Here is a 23,463-nt window from a genome sequence, read left to right as displayed (position 1 = left end):
GGAAGTAGGAGAAGATGCAGATGACTGGGCTTGGAGGAGATTCTGACATCTGGATGAGCAGTGCAATGACTTAGTACTTCTTTTGAATGCTTTTTTTTTTTTTTTTTTCAAAGCAGATGTATGTAATTTCTTGTCACTTCAACTTTTCATATAGATGAAGATAGTGTTATATTTTTCTTTCAAATGTCACACTGTAAATATTATCCAGAAAGCAACAGTTCCTATCTTGTCTTGAGAAGCCTCAGCTCTAAACTGAAACATTATATTGTAAAGAGATCAGGTGAATACTAAAGAGACGTGTAAAATATTAACTTATGTCCGTATTTACCTTGCAGCGACACTCTCCTGTGGTCTTGTTGCAGTCTTTATGAAACCCTCTGCTTGTATCACAGTTACATGGACCACACATGGGACTCCCCCACCAACCTTGAGGACATGGTTTCTCCACTCTGTCAGCAAAGACAAAAGTAAAAAATGCATTAAATAAAAGTTTCTTTAACACCATCTGCAATTTTAAAAGACACAAATAAATAAGTAACGAGTCATATGCAACCACAAAACTGTATTTTCCTTTAAATTACAAAAACTATCTTTTCTTTGCATATGCAGTTTCATTTAAAAAATTTTTTACTAAGGCACCTGTTTAACTTTCAGGTATTCTGGGCTAAAATTAAAAAAAGTGCAAAGTAATGGCTGATCTGGTTGCAGACACAGACAAACAGCTGATTATCTGTTAAATGAATCTAGAATAAACTTCCTTTACACTTTTAAGTCACTCAAACAAACACACAGACTCTCTTTCTCTCTTTCTCTCTCAATGTGATCTCTATCGCTGTGGTGTGATCTGATAGGGGACAAGAGGCAGCATGAGGGCAGCAAAGACTAAACACCTGTGGAGGGTCAGTCAAGCGTGAGGGGGAATCCCACATCCTGCTTAGGACAGGAAGTGATGCGTGTCATAGGGGTCAGGGTTCAGAGGGAAATGACTGCTTCTCAATCAGGGCTGGCTAATTCACGTGAACTCTCACACCACTGTGAGAAGAATTCCCCAATAGATGAGTGATACTTTGACTATTTCCTTATTGATGTCTGATCTTTCCTTTTCTCCAACACACACACACACACACACACACACACACACACACACACACACACACACACACACACACACACACACACACACAGTCGAGCTCAGATTACTGACAAACTGAACAAATGGCAACATTAGAAAAAGAGCAAGAATCTACCCAAACCAAAGGAGATTAATGAGCTTCATCTTCGAGGCAAAGTCCAATTTTAGTCTGTTTCATTTATAGCAGCTGCATATTGAGAAGTCTGTTTAAAAAAACATAATTATTTTTTTTCTGAAGTGCAGTTAAAGGTGCAATCTGTATAAGTGTTGGTAATTTTAAAGGTGGAATTCTTTGCATTTTAATATCAGTAAATCATTAACAAAAACGTTTTTTTTTGTTTGTTTTTCTTTCTGTTTGCTGACAGTCTCTTAACTGCATTTAACACTGTGTGCGAACTTTTGCAGCATCTCTGCTGTTCTCTGGCACAAAACATGTATCCAGAGCCAGAGTTTTTGGAATTTCTCTAAATGGCAGCAAGAGGAACAAATGATGGAAAAATGTATTTCAAAATAAAGTCTTCTGCCATTTGAGGGATGTCTATAATTACAGAATGATTAATAGCACCAAACAAAAATGTATGTGGGATTGTAGATTCCTCAGTCTGTATGCACTGCAAAACATACAGACTGCACAGTGCTGAATAATACCGCTAGTTTATAATTAAGAAAATTTACTTCATTTTAATAAGGACCTTTTTTTTTACTACCAATCGTGAGTGCTACTAAAAAGTCTCTCCTTGCTCTCCCTCTTAGACAAACACACACAAGTGTAGGGTTCAGGAAGAAAGCAACCTTACTTGTTTTCACAGTACTGGCCATAGTAGTTCTGTCCACATTCACAGGTGTAGCCATGGGAGGAGCTTGGTTTACGGACGCATGTGGAAACGTGCTCACAAGGGTTGAGCTGACAAGCGTCCATACACTCCTTTCCAAAGTAACCTGCGGGTCAAAAGGTGAAGATGAAGAAATGATGTCAAAATCTTACTGAGCGTAATATAGAGATTAAAGAGGAGTGTGTGCTCGTGCATGTGTGTATTACCTGGGTCACAGACGCAGGTGTGTGTACTCCAGTCGTCGCTGCACTGGCTGTTCTCCGGGCAGATGTTGGAGTCACAGGGGTCAGCCAGGTCGCACCCGTCCTCCACGCGGATCTTCAGGCCCTGAGCCATGTTCACGTTGGCCACGTTGGTGGACGTCTCACCCATACGCACACCCTGATGAAGAGCACATACTGATGATGAAGGCACTCAGGAAAGGGAAAGAAAAAGAGTAGAAAGGAGCGGGTGAAGACAAAGAACAGAAAGAAAATAGGGGAAAGCACCCAGAGACACACCCACACCCACACCCACCTGTATGCAGCCAACAAATCCTTTGCTGACATGGTTTCCCTCTCCAGGCAAACCTCCAACATGAAGAGTCTGCAACTTCAGACCTGGGAGCTCATTACCGATCTCCACTGACCTCTGCTTAAAAACAGAATTGAAAATGAGAGAACATTTTCGACATGAACTTTTTGGACTGCCTTGACTCCTTATGATGTAATATGCCCTGTACCTGGTACATGCCGTAGTCCAGGGATACGGCGGCCATGTATTTTATGTCCTTGCCATCTTTGATGCTTCTCAGTTCTACCAGCAAGTGGTGCCACTCCCCGTCATTGACACGAACCTGGGGGAAGCTCAGCGACGCCACCAACTGCTGCCTCAGGAACACTTCCATGCGGACCTGTTGCTCACTCACCTGGAGGGTGAAAAGATGGAGAAATGAAATGACGAGACTGCAGCTTCAACTTTACAGCCCAAAGCTATTACGTTTCATTCTAAAAGTATTTTGTGCTGACTGTGAAGAAATTAAGTCTAAATTGTTTTTAAAAATGCACTGCATGCTGATGATGATGACATTTGGACAATAATTGGTTGGCAATATGTATCTCACCATGAGGTTGATGGTGGATGAGGGTCCAGCGTTGGCCTGCATCAGGGTGCCAGCAGGCTGCCGGGTGCGGAACATGAGGCCCATGTACCAGGGAACAGCGACGGTAACGTCCGGCTCGCTCCAGGACACGAGTGCCTGGCCATCGAAAAACTGAGGAGATGGCATCACTAGGAAGGGACGAGACGTGAGGAAGAATAAGGTTGTTGGCTAAAGTTGATTATCATTTGGCATTAAATGTGTTTAAAGGTACTATGAGTTGCATTTTATGGATGAACCAGTGCAACAATTCAGTCTGATATAAGTAAAAGAGATCACTGCTTTGAAGCAACAGACAATAAGTCATACTTTACAGAGAATCTGCTGGATTGCTTTACAACACCAAAACAAAAATAAGGAGCTGTTCCTTCGCTACATACAAAGGTTAAGCTTCAAGAAACCCAAAATGGGTCATGACATAATGCTCTTTTTCAATGAAGTGAAACACAAAGTTAACAACGTTTAGAGGCAACAGTAATTGAGTCATTGTGAAATGACGGAAGTGAGCTAATGGGAGATACGTTTTCTTACATGTTATCTGTAATTACAGCATTAATATTGGAAGAGTTACATATGACAAAAAAAAAAATTAAATAAAAAAACAGAACTTAAAGCTATGAGGTGCATGAATATTAACTGTTTAGTGTGTTAAAATGGTGATATTTTTTTTAGTCCCTGTTAAGTTTTTCCTCAGTGTGATATAATTACTACTTTATGTGCAAAGGATCATGACACAGTAATACTTAGACAAACATCCAATGTCTGGAGACATTTGGAAAATCCACATAAAATCCTACAGACGTGACATAGTGTCGAGAGCAAACACCGTCCTCCTTGCACAAAACAGGGGTCAATCTTAGAGAGAGCATACAATTAGTGTTTTCTCCTGTGTAATCCACATATATACACTCTGCATGTTTTCTGCTCCCCGGGGCACATATTTCAACCGAAGCTCTCAAAAATACACTCACACACAAGCTGTAATTAAGAGATAAAGCACATATTTGTTCCTGGTAGCAGGTAAAGACAGTGATTTTTGTCTCACTACTTTGCTGAAGCAATGTAGTCCTCCATAAAGTATCATTAAAAAAAAACAAAAAAAAAACAAGAGTAAGTACATAGAAAAATAACCACTCAGTTATCGGTAACTTTATTAGGACTCAGCTCTTCGTTATAAGATAGAAAGTGAAGCAGCTCTATGAAGATGTACTTTTAAACAATAGTGCTTTAATAACAATCTGATAACATTTGCTAATTAGCACACGCTAATGGAAATGCCATTCTTTCAGGGCTAATTTAAACTTTTAAATTCTTATTATATTTCGCTTTCAACCAAAAAATAGCGACCACGTGGTAGAGCTAGAGTTTAAGTGTTTCCATATTTTTCAGTCTGGATATCCAACAGCACAGTGTTGCCATATATCCAGGGACACATCACTGGCATTGATGAAAACATCACACATGCAAAACTGGTCAAATCAAAAAAAGATCTAGATACAAAAGATGGCTTTAAACTTAGTGAGAGTATTCCACTTCCTTGTTTCGCAACTTTTAAACCTTATATATCTTTGTTCGCTCTCTTATTAAAGAAATAATGTGGGAAGCAGTGCCAGTGCGTTCATGAGCAAATTGGAAGCGGGAATGTTCCGACCTCTGAGTGGAAAAAATACATACCTGAACAGGCTGGGACCAAATGGGAACTTTACCAGTTCCCTGCATCACCAAATGAAGGAACAGAAATTGTCTGGCAACACAATTATTCCATTTTCTTTATAAAATGGTCTTTTAATTGACTTTAAACCAGTCAAATTAGAACAAAACAAGAAATTGCTGCTTTGCCTTCCATTAGTTTTCAGTATTTTTTTATGTCTATCCAGTCTGGATGATTGTGCCAGTGTGAAATACACAGTAACAAAACTCTTATTTCTCATGTGGCAGCAAAGTGTGCGAAGCCTTAAACCAAATGTGTCAACAAGCAGCAGAGCGGCCAAAACCTCTTCCCAGCTTGCTGTGATCCCAGCCCAGTTCAGATACTGGATACTGGGGCCTGGCACTGCCTGGGTGGCTACCTCATAGACGAGAGGGCAAGGAGAGGTATTCACACCTTCACACATTGTTTGGAAGCTCGCCCTGAAGGAAGAAATCAAAGTTCTCTGCTTACCATCAAAGAACATGAGAGGGGTTATGAAGTGTAAATAACAACACTGTTGGTAGACAGAGATGCTTTTATGTTCTTTTGGCTAACTAAACACTGCCAAATTCATTACCCCACACTATTTATCAATCTATGTTGAGCAATATATATGTACACATGTTTGCACAGTAACATGAGCTGCTTGTCTCATGTCTGCTGCTGAGGGAACAGACATAACTTTGGGGTCAGTGCTGTGTGTGTGTGTGTGTGTGTGTGTGTGTGTGTGTGTGTGTGTGTGTGTTTCATCCTCTGAGTTTGATAAGTGATTCAGAGCCTGAGTTTGTTCATTGTCCTAAAACTCCAGACCTCAGGCCATGCTTAGTGACTCCACAACAGTGAGCAGAGGCTTCACTGTGACTTTCCATTGCGAATGCTGCATGAGTCAGACTGAGTCAAAGAAGGTGTTCCTTATCCCACTTGATCTCCCGAACACACACCATTTCCTGGAAGTCCTCAAGACTCACATGCTGTATGTAAACAAACACGCAGAAGCTCACAGAGGAGCAAGCGGACACATTTGGCCAGAGACACGCCTGTAAGTGAATGCATTTGTAGATGCAAGAGTGAAAAAATGTGCATGCAAACACTCTCACTAACAAATTGGATTTTCAAGTCACACTTCCTCTGGAAAAAGAAACAAAATTCTCACACATTTCTTACCTTGTTCACAGTTTTTGCCTCCGAAGCCGGTTGGGCAGTCACAGCTGTAGGTGTTCCACTTGTTGACGCACACTCCTCTGTTCTGACACACATCATTTGTGCAAAAGTTTTTCTTTGCTGGACAACCTGGACATGAAATACATTGAAATATATCAACACCTGTGTTAAATGTGTGTTTCTGTTTTTTGCTTGCAGAAACAAGACAAACATGAAAATAGTCAGGATTGAATAATAGGATAGGATAACTTTTTCCTGACATATTCAATCAGCTGGAGTTGTTTCACTATACTGAGCAAATATCTAACCTGCTGTGGTGCCGTTGTTGGCAATGAAGCTGGCCATGTCGATGGGTTTGCTGTCGATGCTTAGGTTTCTCATGCAGCCCACAAAGTCTCTGTTCCTCACTGGGAAGTCCTCGGGCAGATTGGGAACCCCACCGAGCAACAGCGGTCCTGTCAAGTCCAGCGACCTTCAGGAGATACAGAGAGAACATGGATTAGAGCAAAATTCTAAATGGACAATCATGCTTTGGTGGTCCAAAACTGTGGTGAGAGAAACGGCAAATGTAGAGCCCCGTATGGACCCCCACTTCGACAATATCCAACAACTTTAAATGGTTGAATAAATTCTGGACTGGGTGTCACCGATGTCCCCAGTTTACCCCTGAAAGGATGACTGAGGTAAAGACATTAACCCTGAGTATGATGGACATTTCTGAAATAAGGTTACCATGTTCAAAGTTTAAAGCAGTCACAAGGCTACGTGTTAGCATCTCCATGACTTAGTGAGCTTTAACCTACTCGGCCAAGTAGGAAGCTGCTTACATACAAAGCTTCTGAAACACTCCCATCAAACACCTGAGGGCTTTAAGAGACTTAATGTACTACAAACACCCCAATAAATCCCTTAATGTATAAGCTGTGTGCATATCCCCCCCCACCTATCAGGCTTTTGCTGGTTGCACCACATGAGAAATGAGTGTACAGTATGTTTGAATATTCCCGCGTGACACAGTTAAAGCATCCTGTAAACGCTTCTCAGCGTCTGTGACCTGTGCAACAAGTTCCTGAAGGAATGCAACCTCATTAACTACCCTTTGAAGCTTTCTCTCTCTCTGTCCACACCCTCTACTCACTAAATGTGTCTCAGCATGCTCACTCTCCAAAAGACTCATTAAAAAAAAAAACGGGAAAAAAAAAAACTCGCACTATAAAAATTTAGATTAATTAGTCTGCGGTAAATACACAGTAAATCCTTTTAAGCCTGTGTTGAGATGGGTTTTTAGTTCTCTAAGGCCACGTCTGACAGCAGGAAGGCCACGAGGATAAACACAGAGATTAAAAGATAAAAGGAGGAGAGGATGGTAGAATGCAAGTTGTGTAATCTGTTGTAATGAAGGCAATTTGACGTAGCCTCCGATTTGCATCATATTAGTGGCTTGTGCGCAGTGTGTGGGATGGATTGAAGATACTCATAGAGAAAAAGGGGAAGAGCTTACTTCTTCTGTCCGGTCTGGGTACCCTGTGCGGCGCAGGAGTAGTTGCCGATCTGCTTTCCGAAGCGAATCGCCATGGAGATGTCACAGTCGTCCACGGCGACCATGGCCACCTTTTCTCCAGAGGGTCCATGAGGGATGCCTAGACGCCCAATGTTTGGCTGAAAAATACAATAAAATAAAGATTACATCCAGTTATTCAGTGACATTTGCACATGCTATTATAAAATCTAAGAATCTAAGAACTTTGGACTACATTGTCTCTTCTTGCCTGTATGAGTGTCAAAATCATGTTTTTTGCAGAGCGTTATTCTGGTAAATTACCTCAAGTGACTGAATTTTGTCAAAATATCTAATGCTTGATTTCTTTTCTTTGTTTCTTTTCATCCAATCTGAGAAAGTTGGCTGGGACAGTAGCTCGATCAGTGCGGGTCAGCGCTACACAAACAATGTCTAGCTGACTTTAGCCGACTTGGAGCAGAAGCCCACGGGCCTCTCTTGGCTTAATACGACAAAACACCCCATTGTACCGTAGCTCACACCAAATGATTACAAAGTAGGCTAATTCCTCCATCAAGGCCTGTGGCCGGCAAATGTTCATCTGAGAAAATGTGGATCAGCTTAGAAAATCAGGCCACCAAATCGCTTTAGGTTTTCTAATATCTAACCTGAGAGCAAAGTTCAATGGAGCGTTTCCTTGACAATGGTAGCTTTGGAACAGGAAGGAGTTTAATTCAAAAAAATGTTTCCACCAATTAAAAACAAATCACACATCTTTTAATTTAAGATATCAAAGGGAAATAAATTCATTGGAGTAATAAAGCTGAGATGGCAGGTTTTTTCTGCATATTTTCAGTACAATGGCAGTGCTTGCATTTCATTTTCCTGCGCTGGGTGACTTACAGTTGATCAAATGATTAGTTAGTTCACTCTAATATCTCTCCTGGGAGAGAGGTAAACGTCTGGACTAAAAAAAAGACCCGACAGATACTACAGATCGCAGATCTGATCACAGTACTGTCTTTACATCAGGCTGTTCAAAGGTTGACAGGTTGATCGATAGCAAGAGAGACTTTCAAACCACTGAGGTGGCGCGTAAATACAGCTTCATTTTAAAAAGACAAAAACACTTAACGTTTGTTTTTTTAAGTTAAAACTGAATGAAAGGTTTATGAAAGTTTTTTTCAGGAAATTTGATTCAACTGCAATGGAAGAGATGTAGAGATAAAAGAGGCTCGGACAGAAAGACAATGTGTGTGCATGTGTTTGTCTCCTCCATAAATAGGATTAGAGTAACGAGATACTGGTGGGGCAGAAACACGGCAAACAAAGGAAGGGAAAAAAAAAAAAAAAAAGGGGTGGGGGGGATGCAAAATAGAAAAGAAAAAGCGATAGACAAAAATAGGGAAGTGGTTTGACCAGGAAAAAAGGAGACAAAAGAGAAAATGGCAGATGCCAAAAAATGAGTAACAGAGGGGTGCAGTGCTGTCATCTGTTTTGGCTCAGGTGGACTCCGGTCCGGGCATAGTTTCTAACCCACAGGGAGTTTTATTGTGGTTTGTCTCTGCCACTCCTTTCAACGGGCCCCGTTTCCATGGACTCTACAAAAAAAATGCTTTCACACTTTCCACTTCTGTACAACACCTCTGACACCATTGCTGTTTTCTGTCTCTTTCACATCTAATCGCATCTGGAGCTGCTCTTTTATCCTCCATTTATTTTCCTTAGTCTCACACGTAAAAAAAGAAAAAAAGAAAACATAAACATGCACAAACATATACAAAGAGGTGAGCACAGACACGGGGACGAGGCTGCAGAAACCATATCAGGCGTGGACAAAGAGCAAGGCATCATGGGAGATCTCTATCATTTCTCCGGCTAACAGGTGTGTCACTAACCTAAAATCAACCATCGCTGCCATTGGCAACCAGCCAGTTAACTCTCTGTGCAGGTATCTACGGGTGTCTATCTCCACCTTCTAAAATCACCATGGTAACTACTTACATCAGACAGCCTTTTGAAGGTGTGAAACTGTTGTTGGTGTCTCCCACTGCTGGCTTGCGTTGTGTAACTCAGGTCAGAATAGCAGGATGACCTCTTGTTGAAAATCTTTCAATGACAGGATGAAATGTGTTGTTATGTAACTTGGATTCCACTTTGAGCTGACACGACAGCAGCCTGTGGGTGAGACGCTGTATTTTAGGAAATCTCTTTCATAGCTGCACTCAGGTGAAGGCGTTATGACAAATGTTATGTCCTCTGCAGGTCGTATCCAGATTTGTTCTAAAAAAAAAAAAAAAAATTAAAAAAAAAAGTCCCCGATAATCACGAGTACTTTTAATGTATTACCCTGCAGTAATATATGCATGAATGCGGCCTGTGAGCAGCCCGTGATCACTGCGCTCTGGGAGAGATTTAAAAAGAAAATAGAGTTTTGTTCCAAACGCAGCAGAGTTTGGAGCCTGAAGGAGAGGAAAATGATGGCATCGTGAAGGAAATCCTAACACAAACAATCAAAATGTTCAACAGTAGTAAAGGAAAATACTTTAAAAAGGGGCAGAGAAAAGGGAGAAAATTTGCAGCACAGAGACGAATTAAAAAATGGTGCAATTTGATTGGACAATATAAGTGTATTATGTGAATTAAAACTGCTCCTGAAAAAAAAACAAATTCCTCCAAAATCAGATTAAGGAGCAAAAAGAGTAAACTACACCACGCTCTTGATCTTTCAGTACTTCCTTTGTTTTTGCATTTTTCCTGTACATCCTTTTCATAGATTTTTCAGATTTCATAGACTAAAGTCAGAAGTCTTCGCTCTTTTGCCTTTCAACTGTGATGAAGTGAGCTAAGCAAAAAAAACCACAAATAATTAAGTCAAACAATGCCTCAAATTACTTTTCAAACCAATGGGGAAATGAACACGAGAGAGAAAGTACGATAACAGTAGTGTACAAAAGGTAGTTTGTCTGAATCTGTAGTAACTCTGATTACAGTCTTATTATCTCTTTTGAGTTCAGTCGAGCGAGGAAGATGAGATAACGACAGAGAAAGACAAGAAGAAAAACAGAAGAGAAGCCCAGATGTTGTTCATAATGGACCTGCAACCCAACTCTCAGGGGATGCAGCTGTTACTTGTGCTGATAATTCAAAGTCACACACTGCTGGAAGTGCTAAACTACGTGTATTTCGGGTATGTGTGTAATGCGTTTATAATATGACGGTGATAAAGGACCATAACACAACGTTTACACACAGTGTACATTATGTATTGTAAGTGAATGAATGACGTTTTAACTGTGTTACGCATTAAGCTATGCACATGCTAGGACACTACAAATTCATTTACAGTAAACCTGATTCTCAACTGTGATACAAAAGAAATGAGTCAACAATGCATACAACCGTGTGTGTGTGTGTGTGTGTGTGTAATGTTCTGAAATTTAAGTCTTAAACAAGAAGCCCAGTCATAAACACAGTAAAACTGTTTTGTTCCGTGTCCTCTGTCATTTCACCTGAGGACACGATTTACTGACACAGAATACCAACACTGACTGAGCGTCACAACTTTGAGAAACTCCTTGTGAACAAAAAGTAGTACACGAAACCAGATCAGAATCTTCTTTTTATTTTTTTATTTTCACGTGGTAATTTAGAAACCCCTCATTAAATCTACATGTGAGAAGCAAAGTGCAGATATATCACTGGAAAAAAAATATAGAATTATCAGAACTATAAATGCACACAATTCCACACAAGCACTATTATGTTTGGTCAGCTGAGGCAACAGATTTCACTGTTCGCTAAAGACCTCCATTGTTTCATCATGCCTCATTTTCATGGCCACCAAAACTAGTTCTTGCTGCATGTTGTCTGAAATCTGAAAGTGTTTCTCGTTGTTCATCGTTTGAAGGTGGAGTGAAAAGCCAGCTGTCACTGAGGGGGAAGCGTGCCATCATTTAAATGCAGGCATAAGGACGAACATTTGCAGGACAATCTCATCAGGAAGATATTCATAGAACTTGTGAGGTGAGTCTGAAGCCCGGCTCCTCTCTCACCTCCATACTGCTGGCCTGTCATGGCAGGAAGTGGGTGTGAATGTTGGATCATCGATTTCCTGAGAAGTTACAGAAATGATTCCCTCATCCTCTAGTCTGCCACAAAACTGAGAAGTTTTACATTTTCAACAGGCACGAAATCCTGTTTGTGCTCGTAATATTATTGCTGACACTTTAAAAAAAAAAAAAAAAAGAGAGATTTTGAACCCCCTAAAAACAGCCTCTTTTAAAGAAGAGAGGGTTTTTATGAATCCCCTTGTGAGTGATTATTAAATCAAGAATCTATAATTGAACTTTGGTGTTCAGTTAGCCGAGCGTGTCCGTCAGCTGTGAACATGTCCGCTAACTGTATAGAGTTTCAGTCTTCTCTCTGACCCCTCGTTTTAAAGTGCACTTGGCCCTCAATGTGAGGGGCCCCATGAGAGTCTCTTATTTACCCTTCGGCCCCACTCGTTGCCGTTGAAGATTCCCTCTCTCTAAGGTGTCGTCTCCAGGGGCGATAGGCTTGCCGCAGCCATGGCAACGCACTTGATCCCCACAGCTCGCCACAAAGACAAAGAGGGCAGAGGACACGAGCGGATTGGCTGCAAACACAGACGCATACACGCGAAAGCTCTGGCGTGCACCAAAATCGATCGCCGCATATCATTCCGCGGCAAAACAATGTTTTCACACACTCGGGACAAAGAACACACACGCACACACACGCACACACACACACACGCACCCACCCACCCACCCACCCACCGACACGGACTGACAACTCTATTACCATCGCGCGGCCTGTCAAAGCTGACATGATAACTCAACCTGCCCTGCAGCCAGGATAAAGACCCTCGCTGCAGATTGAGTTACATGCAAAACACAGTTCGACAGCTTAGTGAGAAAACACCTTTCACACCGTCAAAATGAGAAACTAATGACCAGGAAATATGGGTGTGTGTTTGGGGAGTGCGGGGAAGGATGCCTGCAAAGTGTGTTTAAGCGTGTGCGTTGAGTGAGCAAGTGGCGAGCTCGCATGTGTGTGCGAGACGCAGGAAGCAGCTAGTGGAGCTGCAGACGGCCCACACAGTTCATTGTGATCATAAAGGAAGAAGGCGCACAGTCTTTTATTTGATTAGCGTTCGCTTGAGGAAATGCCATTGTTCCCCTGACTCCTGGATGAAAATTACACTTGATGGACATTTAAAAGCATGGTTTTCGTGATGCTTTAAGATGCGCTTGTGCGTGAGGTTACCCCGCGTTGCACTGAGGAAACCACAAGAAAAGAAGAGCAAACATGTTTTTATCATCACAAAGGGCACATAAAAGAATACTTCTAGAGCTGCCACATAAACTAAAGAAACAAACGGAGCCAAAATAAATATGGGCATCGAACCAAAACAAATATCTAACTTTTTTGGCCTCATCATGCGCACGTTAGCGTGTCCCACCTTCCCTCTGGCAATAACAAATTCTGTCATGTCCAGATTACCTCACCTGCCCTGTGGCTGTGTAAACCTAGAAGTGTGCATTATTAAAACACACGCACGCATGCATGCACACACGCGCGCGCGCGCACACACACACACACACGCGCACACACACACACACACACACACACACACACACACACAGTGTACAGGCTTTTACACAAGGCTACGATGTCCCGTGTTCAAGCCTATATGTTACTGCTGTTCTCATCGCACTTCTATCTATCAGTGTAACAGGTGGACAGCGGCCATTGTTGACTTGTAGCTTTCAAGCGGCGAAACAAATGTGAGGACGACACACGGACTGAGGTAAAAGAAACTTAATCCAGTTTGGAACGGCTTCAGAAAATTCTTTGTACAACTCGCAGAGCACGGCTACCTGCCTGTACGCTGACACCAATGAGATTACCTTCTGATTGATACGCTTCCACTGCTTGTTAAAACATATTTTACAGGCAACTTTTGTCTCTTTTGCTGAATGAAGCTTCAGCTTTTTTCCCCTGCTTTTAAATCAGCTTCCTTACAGTTTAATATCTTCTTTTATTTTTTTGCACATTTGTTGCATTTCCAACCAGACTTTGGATAACTCTGATCATTTTGAATCCACTTTAAGCTTGCTCACATGGGGACTGAGGACCACGATTCATAGTTTTGTTCCACTGTATACATCTGATCCAGTTAGTTTTTGTTTCAGATTGCAGTTTTGTGAGGACACTAAAGAACTTTGTGTGATATGTCTTCTTTCTGTCTTCACCTACTTGGGCTGCGTCTCCCTATACTTCACTTTGATTGGTGAGAAGACTGTTGTGCGTTTGTTGGTTGCTACTATACTATTATTATCTGGGCATTATGACCTGCCCTTATTTCTACTAAAAAAGAGTTTTTTTTTCCAAGTAAACTTTGGATTTTCTCATCAGACCAAATTAAAATAAACAACGGCTTCTTTTTTTTTTTTTTTTTTTTTTTTTTTTTTACTTCTTTTCTGGTTATTTGTCTTCTTGTATTGTTCATTGGCTGACAATAGCCTGCCTCAACTTCCTGTAATTGGCCTGAAAGTCCAAACCATGTAAATGTGAACCATGGTTCAGTTTGAGCCCTCTTTTGGTCGGATCATATTTTGGTCCTTTGGTTCAGACCATGGTGTTACAGCAGAATATTCTTTGGAATAAAACTAATGTACGAATCTTAAATGTACAACATGGATCTGATCTCCGAGACTGCTGTACAGTTGCCATCTAATCTTGATCTGACAGCCTCATAGAGGGCACAATATAAAACCATTAAGGACAATCAGGAGTGATGCTTAGCAGTAAAAAAAAAAAAAGCAGTAGTGCCACAATAAAACCGGACCTGATAGGAATCATATAAGAGATAAAAGATGCATACTGTAAGGTGGAAAAGATAAGAGAGAAGAATCGGGCGACAGAGGAGGAAGAGGAGGAGGAGGAGACCAATTTACTGCCTGGAGTATAGAGCGGCTATAAACTATATGGATGTTTTCTCACCTTCAGCTTCATTTCTACACTTCCTCAGCATTTTTATCTCTTCATTTCTCTTCCCACCCCCCAAAAAAATTCTTAGGACTGTCTCTCTCAACGTTAATAAGAGGTTTAGGTCACGCTAGATGAGGTGTGTGAAATGTCTTTCTTTTCTATGACACACACACTCCTTCATATCCCAGGAGAGCGAGGAAGGAATGTAAAAATTAGAGAGGGTGGAGAGAAATAGACATGAGACAGAGAGGTGTAGTAAGTCAGGCATTCATGTATGAAGGCGGCCTGCAGTGCTAGATTTATCTCCATTACTCAGTGACACAATACAGAACACATCTGCTGCGTTTACTGACTGGTAACTCTTTAAGTGCACACGTGCACACGCGTACACACACACACACACACACACACACACACACACACACACACACACACACACACACACACACACACACACACAGTTATTTAGTTAATTCTCCAATTAATACAAACCTCTGAGGAAGTGCTCATTAAGAAAACAATCAACAAATTTAATCTTTCACACTAAACGACAGCCTAAACAGAAGCAGGTGATCCGAGTGACATCGTGGTGTCCGTGCTCATTACAAGAGGCGTCTCTGAAACATCTTGAGTGCCGTTAATCAAACGTGACAGCATTAGTGCATCGGCCCGCCACTCTGCTGCCAAGGAAAACACAATCACAGCTCAGTGGGTGTCTCTACCTACCTACCTGCCTGCCTGCCAAGGCTCAGACACGTTTATTTCACCTGAACAAACGTCAATGGGGGAAGTCAACCAGAGCTGACAAGATGAGCAGCTGAATGTAACTGTGTCCTTTCTGTTTTTACACCACGTGTCCATTTTTAGATACGAGCCTGATCTCCAGCCAAAAAGAGAAATGGAGTGAAGCAGATGAGGATGTAGAGGAGGATAGTAATGTTTCGTCACATAAGAAGAAAGAGCCTTAGTAAAAAGAAAAGAATGAAAGAATATCTGAACATGTAAAACCAGGCTGAAGCAGGAATAGACAATTAAGTCCAAGTTTTATACATTTCTTAAAATGTAAACACACCACCCTGTTCTTGCCAGATTTGAGGCATTGGTTGTTCAGGCATTTTAAGCTGATGAAACAGAATTAAAAATCTCTGTCTGACCTTAAGGATTTACACTATTTGTCCTGCAAGCAACCCGGTATGAAAACCTCCACAGAGAACCTTTAAATCATGAAAGAGTCATGCTGTCCTTTGAGGTTTTAGGAACCCGAATAAAGAGGCACATCATATCACAACTTCATAAAATAAGAAATAAAAAAGGAGAGACAGAAGAAAACCAGGTCACACCGGAACAAAGTCCACAAACCATATACAGCCAAACCAACAAACCAAAACCCACACCATCTATGACAGCATCCTCTATAGTCCAGACCAGACCAGAGACAGAGCTAACACCCTTGTGTCAGAGGCAATGTCACCTATATGTATCTGAGCTAAGCAGGTACAGTAGAGTTAGTCCAGTAGACTGTACTAGAAGCAGAGCAGGGACTAAATGAGACCCGGGGGGGGGGGGAGAAAAGCACCAGTTGGGGACTAGGCTAGAGGTCAGAGGTTACCTCCTTCTGATTGAGCTCCAGCCAGGCGGTATAGAGCGGGAGCCGAAGAGCCCCAGTGGAGTCCACCAGACTCCCCCCGTCCTGGGAGAGAGACACCGTGGGAGAGAGACACCGCGTTAGACCTGCAGCCCACAACCAAGCCACATCACTGTGTGCATGTTGAAAGTCAGTGCATATTTATCCATGTGAATGTATCATCGCTTCAAGTTTGGTGATTTTTTTTTTTTTTTTATGTTTTAATTTATGCTTCATTTGCAAAAATTTTTTTTAATCTATTCCACTAAAAATCTGTCAATTGTATATATTTCCAGTGTTTACACCCATCAATACAGCACAGCAACAGAAATATTAATATTTTACAGCAGTTACGTTCACTATCAGCCAGTTTGCCAACAATAACGACAATCTAGGGAAAAACACAAGTCCTTCATGCCCACTTCAAAAACACCTCGCACAATGGGCTACAACTCATGCACCAACGCCTTTAGACAAAGGTGTCTCTGGCAGATTTATATCACACGGTGACACACTGTGGTATGTGAAGAGCAGGTGAAATTTACAGCAGGAAGAACAGAAGGAACCTTCCGCATGGGGACAAGAATCCGAAAGCCCCAAATCCACACGTCAACAAAGGCTGTTACAAGTCGGTGCCACAAAGAATGGGTTTGAGGGCATGTTTACATGCTGCAGTAATATGTGATGATTCAAATGTAATAGAATAATGATATTGAGTGATTAAAACCACAAAATATTTCTCTTATACTGTTTAAACAGCCACAAATACTGTTTAATGTGTTATAATTAGTTAAAGAGTAGCTCCTGGTAGTTATATGCACTGGGTGTGTTTATGGGTGATGATAACCTTAACTGTTTGAGGTCTGTGGAAACACACATCAAGAAGAACAACATGGCCTCTTCCTCTGAAAAACACACCCTGTCAGGGAATGCAGGGTCTGGGGGGGGGGCTTCACTTCAAAAAAATAACTTACTTAACCTTTGCAAATAGCACTTGGCAGAGAAAATACACAGACAGGCACCCGTGTCTGTGCACACTCACGTGCTGTGGCAGTCCCTCACCATGACACACACAGGCACCGTGTGAATACTGTGTGTGTGTGTGTGTGTGTGTGTGTGTGTGTGTGTGTGTGTGTGTGTGTGTGTGTGTGTGTGTGCGAGTGTGAGTGCGAGTGTGCGTGACCTAATAAGGAATGTATCTGTCCCTCCGTTTCATTGTGGCCACCCAGGAAAGCCACATGTGGCTCCGAGCATTAGCAATAAAACTACAACAAAAGGAGATGGATGACAACTCCGAAACCACTTACAGGCTCTCCGCACTGTATTTTAAAAGCAATTATCCACTGTGTGCCTGTACTGTAAGTAAGGCTGTGTGTGTGTGTGTGTGTGTGTGTGTGTGTGTGTGTGTGTGTGTGCGTGCGTGCGTGCGTGCGTGCGTGTATGTGACTGCATGTAAGCTCATGCTGGAAACCCAATAAATCCTGAAACATCAACAAAGAGACACGGAGAAAGAGACAGATGAGGATAAGAGCCTGTTTGTTTTACAGCACAGACTCAGATAAGAATTCAAAAGCGTCCTGATGAAGACCAGAGAGACAAAGCAAAGCAATATCTGCATTTATATTCATGTAATATAAAAACTTTGGCGTGAGTTTGACTGGTTATCATAAATACTTCCCATCCACTGTACCGTTCTACAACAGGAGGGGAAATACCTAGCTTTTCAAGCTACACTACGCTCACCACCAGGCACTGCCTTTGTCTTTCTCCCAACTCATATTGAGCTGCAAGATACTAATGTACTAGATGCAAGGGGCTGAAGACAACAGCTGAGTGAAGTGATAATTCTCTGTGGCTTTTCCAATACCAATGCTCAAGAGTTTATATTTGAGCAGTTTTAAAAATGTGTCTTGCTTTCAGTCTAAAATTAATCACAAGAGTTTAACGATCAAAAATAGACCACTCGCTGGGCGATATGAACAAATATCACAATATCTTTGACCAAATACATTGATATGGATAGTGCAACAATATTGTCAGGATGACTATTGATAATTTCACAAAATATTTCCACAATGAGATTTTTGATAATTAATCATCAGTAATGTGAATATAATGACCAAGTAGGTAAAGGCAAATACAGCTGGAACAGTCTGATAAGTTCAGAAGTTTACATCCTTTACTGTATTACAGCCTTTCAAAACAGGAAAAGACAAGATGTAAATTACGATATCCAAAATCTAAGATGATAAATAGTCTCATGGTATCTCTATAATATTAGCATATTTTCCAACCCCGGTCCAATTGTTAATAAAGAGGGTTAAGCAGCTTTATGTGACCGTTCTGTGTTCTGCAGCTTATGGGCTATTTTAGGGAGTATTGCCTCATTGGCTCCAGTGCGATCAAAGTCAAGTTTCCAATACTCTAATCAATGCAAATATATTAAAAATGTCACGGCAGCACCTGTCCTTAGTTAAGTAACAGGTTTATAAATACAGCCGAGCGGTTACGTTAAGAGTTTCAGCAGAGGTGCAATGCGAAAATATACACACAGTACATTAAAAGGTATTTCACGCAATGCTGTGAAGCAATTTGCACAAATGCTCTGATGATTAAATCACTGCCTTGTAAACAGCACCAGTGAGGCCGAGGGAAGAACAGCAGATGCAGAAAAGGGCGAACTTTTTGGTGCTTGCTGGTGATAAGAGCCAGCTAAGCCTGTCTGGGATGCTGTCTACACACCCAAGCTGCAAATATCACGGCCCGTATCAACCAACACAAGTCTATTGACATGTCTAACTTAGAGCCTGAAAAGCTCTATTATAAAAATACTGCGAAAACACAGGCATGTTATGAACCATGAGGATGGATCACACATAGGTATTTCATAGTTGTGGTTTCCTGTTGGTGATTCACAAATAAGCTTTTTTTTTTTTTTTTTTTTTTTTTGCATAAACATTTATGTTTGAAGGACAGCTGGTGAAACATGAACACAAACATGATTCCTGTAAATTCATTCCAGTTAATCACTTTTATGCTTCACAAGTGAAATTGGACAAACCAATCATATCTTACAAACTGAGAAAAAAGCAATTAAAGTTATTTATGATCTTTAAAAAAAAAAATAGCATCAGTGTTTATGGAGTTTATCAAATCCCCAGTTTGTCATGACTCAGCAAGTCTGGATTACAGTGCTAAATACTGAAATTAAGCACTTAATGTGATTAAGTTCCAGTCATTTATTTGGCAAACAAATATGTAAGTCCATTTACTTTTCTGGAGCTTTCAACTACAGCTGACAGTCTTTACTGGCAGATGGTGTGTTTGTTGTTTGTCTGAAAGCTACCTGAAATTATCATACCAGGATCTTGAGTGAAGATTTTTCTGTCAAAAAAACATTTTTTAAATCCAAAAGTAAATTTACAGAGTCTTGTGAGCCAAAAACTCTACTTTAATTTTTTTTTTACTTTTTAAAAAAAAAAAAAAAAAAAAAATTATTTACCTAATATGGTCAGATTATGGCTGTAGTCATGGCAAAATTTCAACGGAAACATCCATGCAGGTGGCCTGGCACATGCAATTATGATACAACTGACATCCTGCTCTGTGTCCACCTAAGATGCATCATTTCCTGCAACAAGAGACATCATTTCCTGTACACACACATCAAAACCCAAGACAAAACCTCCTGCTGCTCCATGAATACCCCTGTCCTCCATTTATCTGTGTTTGTGTGTCCTGGGTTTCCTGTCTAGAGATTTGCTTTGCTGACACACGTAACTGTCCTTGAAACTTGGAATTTAAAACATGTCTTTACGCATAGACTTCTATTGTGTAGCAAATGTAATAGCGGTACAGCAATATGCACACACTGAAAAAAAAACATGCACACGCCCACGCCCACACACACACACACACACACACACACACACACACACACACACACACAAAGGGATGTAAACACACACACACACACACAGCTTTCCAACCGACCCTGATCCTTGCAACAATAGCAAATCCGTGTCTGTTGTCATGCCAACACTACCCTGACCTTCGACCTGTGTTTTAAAGCAGAGGCAACCATATTCTTCAGACGACAGCAGCAGCGACTCTAAAAGGGGGCACCCGTAAAAACCCTGCACAACTTCACTGGCCTCATCATCTGACCCAATAAATCACCGTCTGTGCGTGTATTGTTCGAGTGTGCCGTTGGGACCGTTGAACAACAATTGGGGCTCGTGTGGGAAGTTCAACCCTGGATTAATTTGCAGCACCGACTTGGAAATCTATTGAGACGTTTGCATGCAAATTCCGTCAGAAGACCATAGTAACTGTTAACTAGTTTCAAACTACTGATTTGCTGAATCAGGTTGCACCATCTGTTGCACTGTAAACAAATATAAAGAGAAAGTCACAAGCATCTCAAGCTGTGACATCGCAGCCAGAAAAAACTACTGGGTGAAAAAACATATTATTTCTTTGTTGGTTATCAGTCCCTGCAGGAGCTTACAGGTCCTCAACAGAAGCTCAAAGCACAAAGTAAGCAACAAAACTCGCTTTATCAACAATATACAGCCTCTGCTCTCATCCTCAAAACAAACCTCATGCTTCCTGACTGGAAAAATGGACCAGAAAAAAAACAGAAGGGTTAGGTTTTATTGAAAATGTGCTATTAGAATGGGAATGAGGGGTGTTTAATCACTTTTATACACACTTCCAGAGACTGCACTTTGTTTGTGTGCTTTTGTGTTTTTGTTGACCCATGTGTTGAATTAATATTATTTAAAAAACATTTAAATCAGTAAGGTAAAGCTTCTGTTCTCTGTCTGTTTTATAAAGCTGCATCCCTTTTCTGATTGTTTTGTAACTTTGAGCCCCATGGTTCTGAGTTAAAAAAAAAGTAAAAAAAAAATTTCTATGATGTGCAGTATGCTTATGCAACTTTTTTCTTGTCTTGAAATTTTTGCGAATTAATTTTACTCAAATAAATACATTTTACTTAAAAGTCCTCAAATTACATTGCAATTTCAAAAATAAGAATTTTCATTGCAACAATCACAAAAAACTGTTATGGAGAGATCTGAGTTTAATTTTTGTGTGGAATTGAATTCAAAATCTTCATAGTTTAGATTGATATTAGACAACATTTTAATCAGGTGTTATGTCAGCTACTGTATGTCCACCATATTGCATATCACCTGTCCAATCTAAAGGGGTCATGTTGGCGAGCTAACATTAGTTTTGTCAGTTAGTGTTATGCTAAACTGTCACACTTGGCATGAAGTATCTAAACTGTACAGAAGGACTTGTTTGTGTGGTGCAAGAAATACATAAATCTCCACTTAGTAAACAGTTACAATTTCATTAGACTAAGTCTGAAATGATCTGGTGTGACTAGCATTTCAACTTTAAATATATTGATAAACAGTAACCATCTTAGTCATTTTTTTACGGTTATTTTATTGCTTTCCTGTATCTATAAATGCTGCTGTAGCGAAAAAAATTTCCCCTTGGGGATTAATAAAGTAACTACCTACCTACCTACCTCGTATAATCTCTCTGTTGTTGCAGCTGAATCACTGAAAAGTTCCCAGGAAGATCAAACATGGACAGCGAGGGAATGTTATTGGTGTGTATGAGTGTTTGCGTGACGTGAATCTGGATTACATCATACCTGCAGAACTCATCTGGGATCTTCTTTCTTGTCTCTCTGGGCTATGCAAGCAATGCTACCTAAAGACAAATGGCTGTGTGGCTGTGTGTGGCTGTTTGTGGCTGTGTGTGTGTGTGTGTGTGTGTGTGTGTGTGTGTGTGTGTGTGTGTGTGTGTGTGTGTGTGTGTGTGTGTGTGTGTGTGTGTGTGTGTGTGTGTGTGCGTGCGTGCGTGCGTGTGTGTGTGCGCAGTGCTCTTTCATGCAGGGCAAACATACGTGTGCCTTCATTCTCATCCATACATTCACATGTCAACAGGCGTCATCTATTGTGAGAACATTACTGCTTTCTGCCATATACATTTCCACTAATCCCTCCAGCAACTGATGCAGGACTAAATTACCATCAGTCAATCTGACTTCTGATCATTCAGCACATGAAGAAAAGCTGACCCTGTGTCAGCGCTACAGTCGGCCTCCGGCTAATTTAACAGAATGTGTCACCAGCTCTGCGAATCACTGGTGTGTATCAAGACTGACACTGGTGGAGTGCACACACCTCCTGCCTCTAACACGAATAACACCAGGATGCACTCATAATACTGGTGTAATACATTTGTGTGTTTGTGCATGGGACAACTTGTATCTGCATGTCAGAGCAGCCGAAGGGAAGCCTGTAGGATCAGAGAAGGTAAATATAAAAAAAAGAAAAAAGAAAAGCAAACTGCACAGAACAGAAACAGGAAATATGTTCCGACGTGAAAATGAATCTCTCGTTTCCACGGTGACTCTCTTACAAACACTCGTCAACCCGACAGACAAACAAAACAAAGAAGTCGTCAGAACCAACAGACTGTGCTGCACATAATACCTGTTGTAGTCAGGAGCCTCGCGGCAGCATTAAAGCAAGTTCAAGCCTTTGTCTCTATAGCATCATTGTCCTGTTTAGAAGCTGAAGAGAGGGACATACAGCATAAACCCACCTCAAACAATAGATACAGATGTGACCCTGCAGCTAACATGGTTCAGCATGGCAGCCTGATTCATCACTGGCGATGAATGCTTCCCTGTCAAGGGAACCGAGTGTGCAATGGGCTCTTAAAGCAGGGACACACAAGAAAGAGGCGAACAACCTGTGAAATGTGAGAAGGTGTGCATTGTAGACGTGTGTTAGGCAAAAAAAAAAAAAAAAAAAAAAAAAAAAAACTGTTGAAACTCTTCAACAAGTGTGCAGAACATAAGTGCTGCTGAAATAAGATGCTGTACGTCTGGGGTCAGGCCAGTGATGCTACAGCTCTCAGCGTCACACACGTGAAGGAAGAGCCAGAGAGTAAAGGAAAAAGATGAGAAAGAGGGTGAATAAAAAGAGGGATCGACGTCTTTTGTAGCATAGCACACACTTTTTAAAAGGCTGAGGTAAAGCACAAGCTTATGAAGGGAGAATCTGTTAGCTTCATTGAGGAAAGAGTGTAAATCAAATATTGTTCCTATTTTAAATAGGTCAAATTAACCTTTAGCCAGGTAATAATAAAGATATGTCCTATTAAACATGGCGTATTTCAACTCAATCCATTGTCATACATAACATTGCTGTTTCTATCGCCGTAAACACTGACCAAGCTGACGTATACACTCATTTGGCGTTAAATCCCACATGCAGCTGCCAAACCTGTGATATTTAAGTTCTAATGAATAGCATAACAAACAACAAGCCATA

At 41.0% G+C, this 23,463-nt stretch overlaps 1 protein-coding gene across 4 annotated transcripts in view; it reads right to left on the bottom strand.

Annotated features, from left to right (window-relative positions):
- Nucleotides 1–23,463, bottom strand: part of celsr1a (cadherin EGF LAG seven-pass G-type receptor 1a) — an 86,175-nt gene that overhangs the window by 18,218 nt on the left and 44,494 nt on the right. For 2 of the 4 annotated variants that reach the window (XM_069164887.1, XM_069164885.1), the window contains exons 7-16: nucleotides 16,082–16,162; nucleotides 7,456–7,613; nucleotides 6,263–6,426; nucleotides 5,958–6,083; nucleotides 3,068–3,234; nucleotides 2,687–2,872; nucleotides 2,482–2,595; nucleotides 2,172–2,346; nucleotides 1,930–2,071; nucleotides 329–449 (exon numbers count right to left, since the gene is read on the bottom strand). In XM_069164887.1, the coding sequence (XP_069020988.1) occupies nucleotides 329–449; nucleotides 1,930–2,071; nucleotides 2,172–2,346; nucleotides 2,482–2,595; nucleotides 2,687–2,872; nucleotides 3,068–3,234; nucleotides 5,958–6,083; nucleotides 6,263–6,426; nucleotides 7,456–7,613; nucleotides 16,082–16,162 (1,434 nt within the window). Of the gene's footprint in view, nucleotides 1–328; nucleotides 450–1,929; nucleotides 2,072–2,171; nucleotides 2,347–2,481; nucleotides 2,599–2,686; nucleotides 2,873–3,067; nucleotides 3,235–5,957; nucleotides 6,084–6,262; nucleotides 6,427–7,455; nucleotides 7,614–16,081; nucleotides 16,163–23,463 lie in introns of all 4 variants that reach the window. The other 2 variants (XM_069164884.1, XM_069164886.1) reach the window with 2 other exon arrangements.

This window comes from Embiotoca jacksoni, unplaced genomic scaffold (assembly GCF_022577435.1).
Source record: "Embiotoca jacksoni isolate LCO1_2020_lvr unplaced genomic scaffold, fEmbJac1.0.p SCAF_32, whole genome shotgun sequence".
Classification (NCBI taxonomy): Eukaryota; Metazoa; Chordata; class Actinopteri; family Embiotocidae; genus Embiotoca; species Embiotoca jacksoni.
Note: the sequence above shows the minus strand (reverse complement) of the source record. Positions and strands in the feature narration are given on the sequence as shown.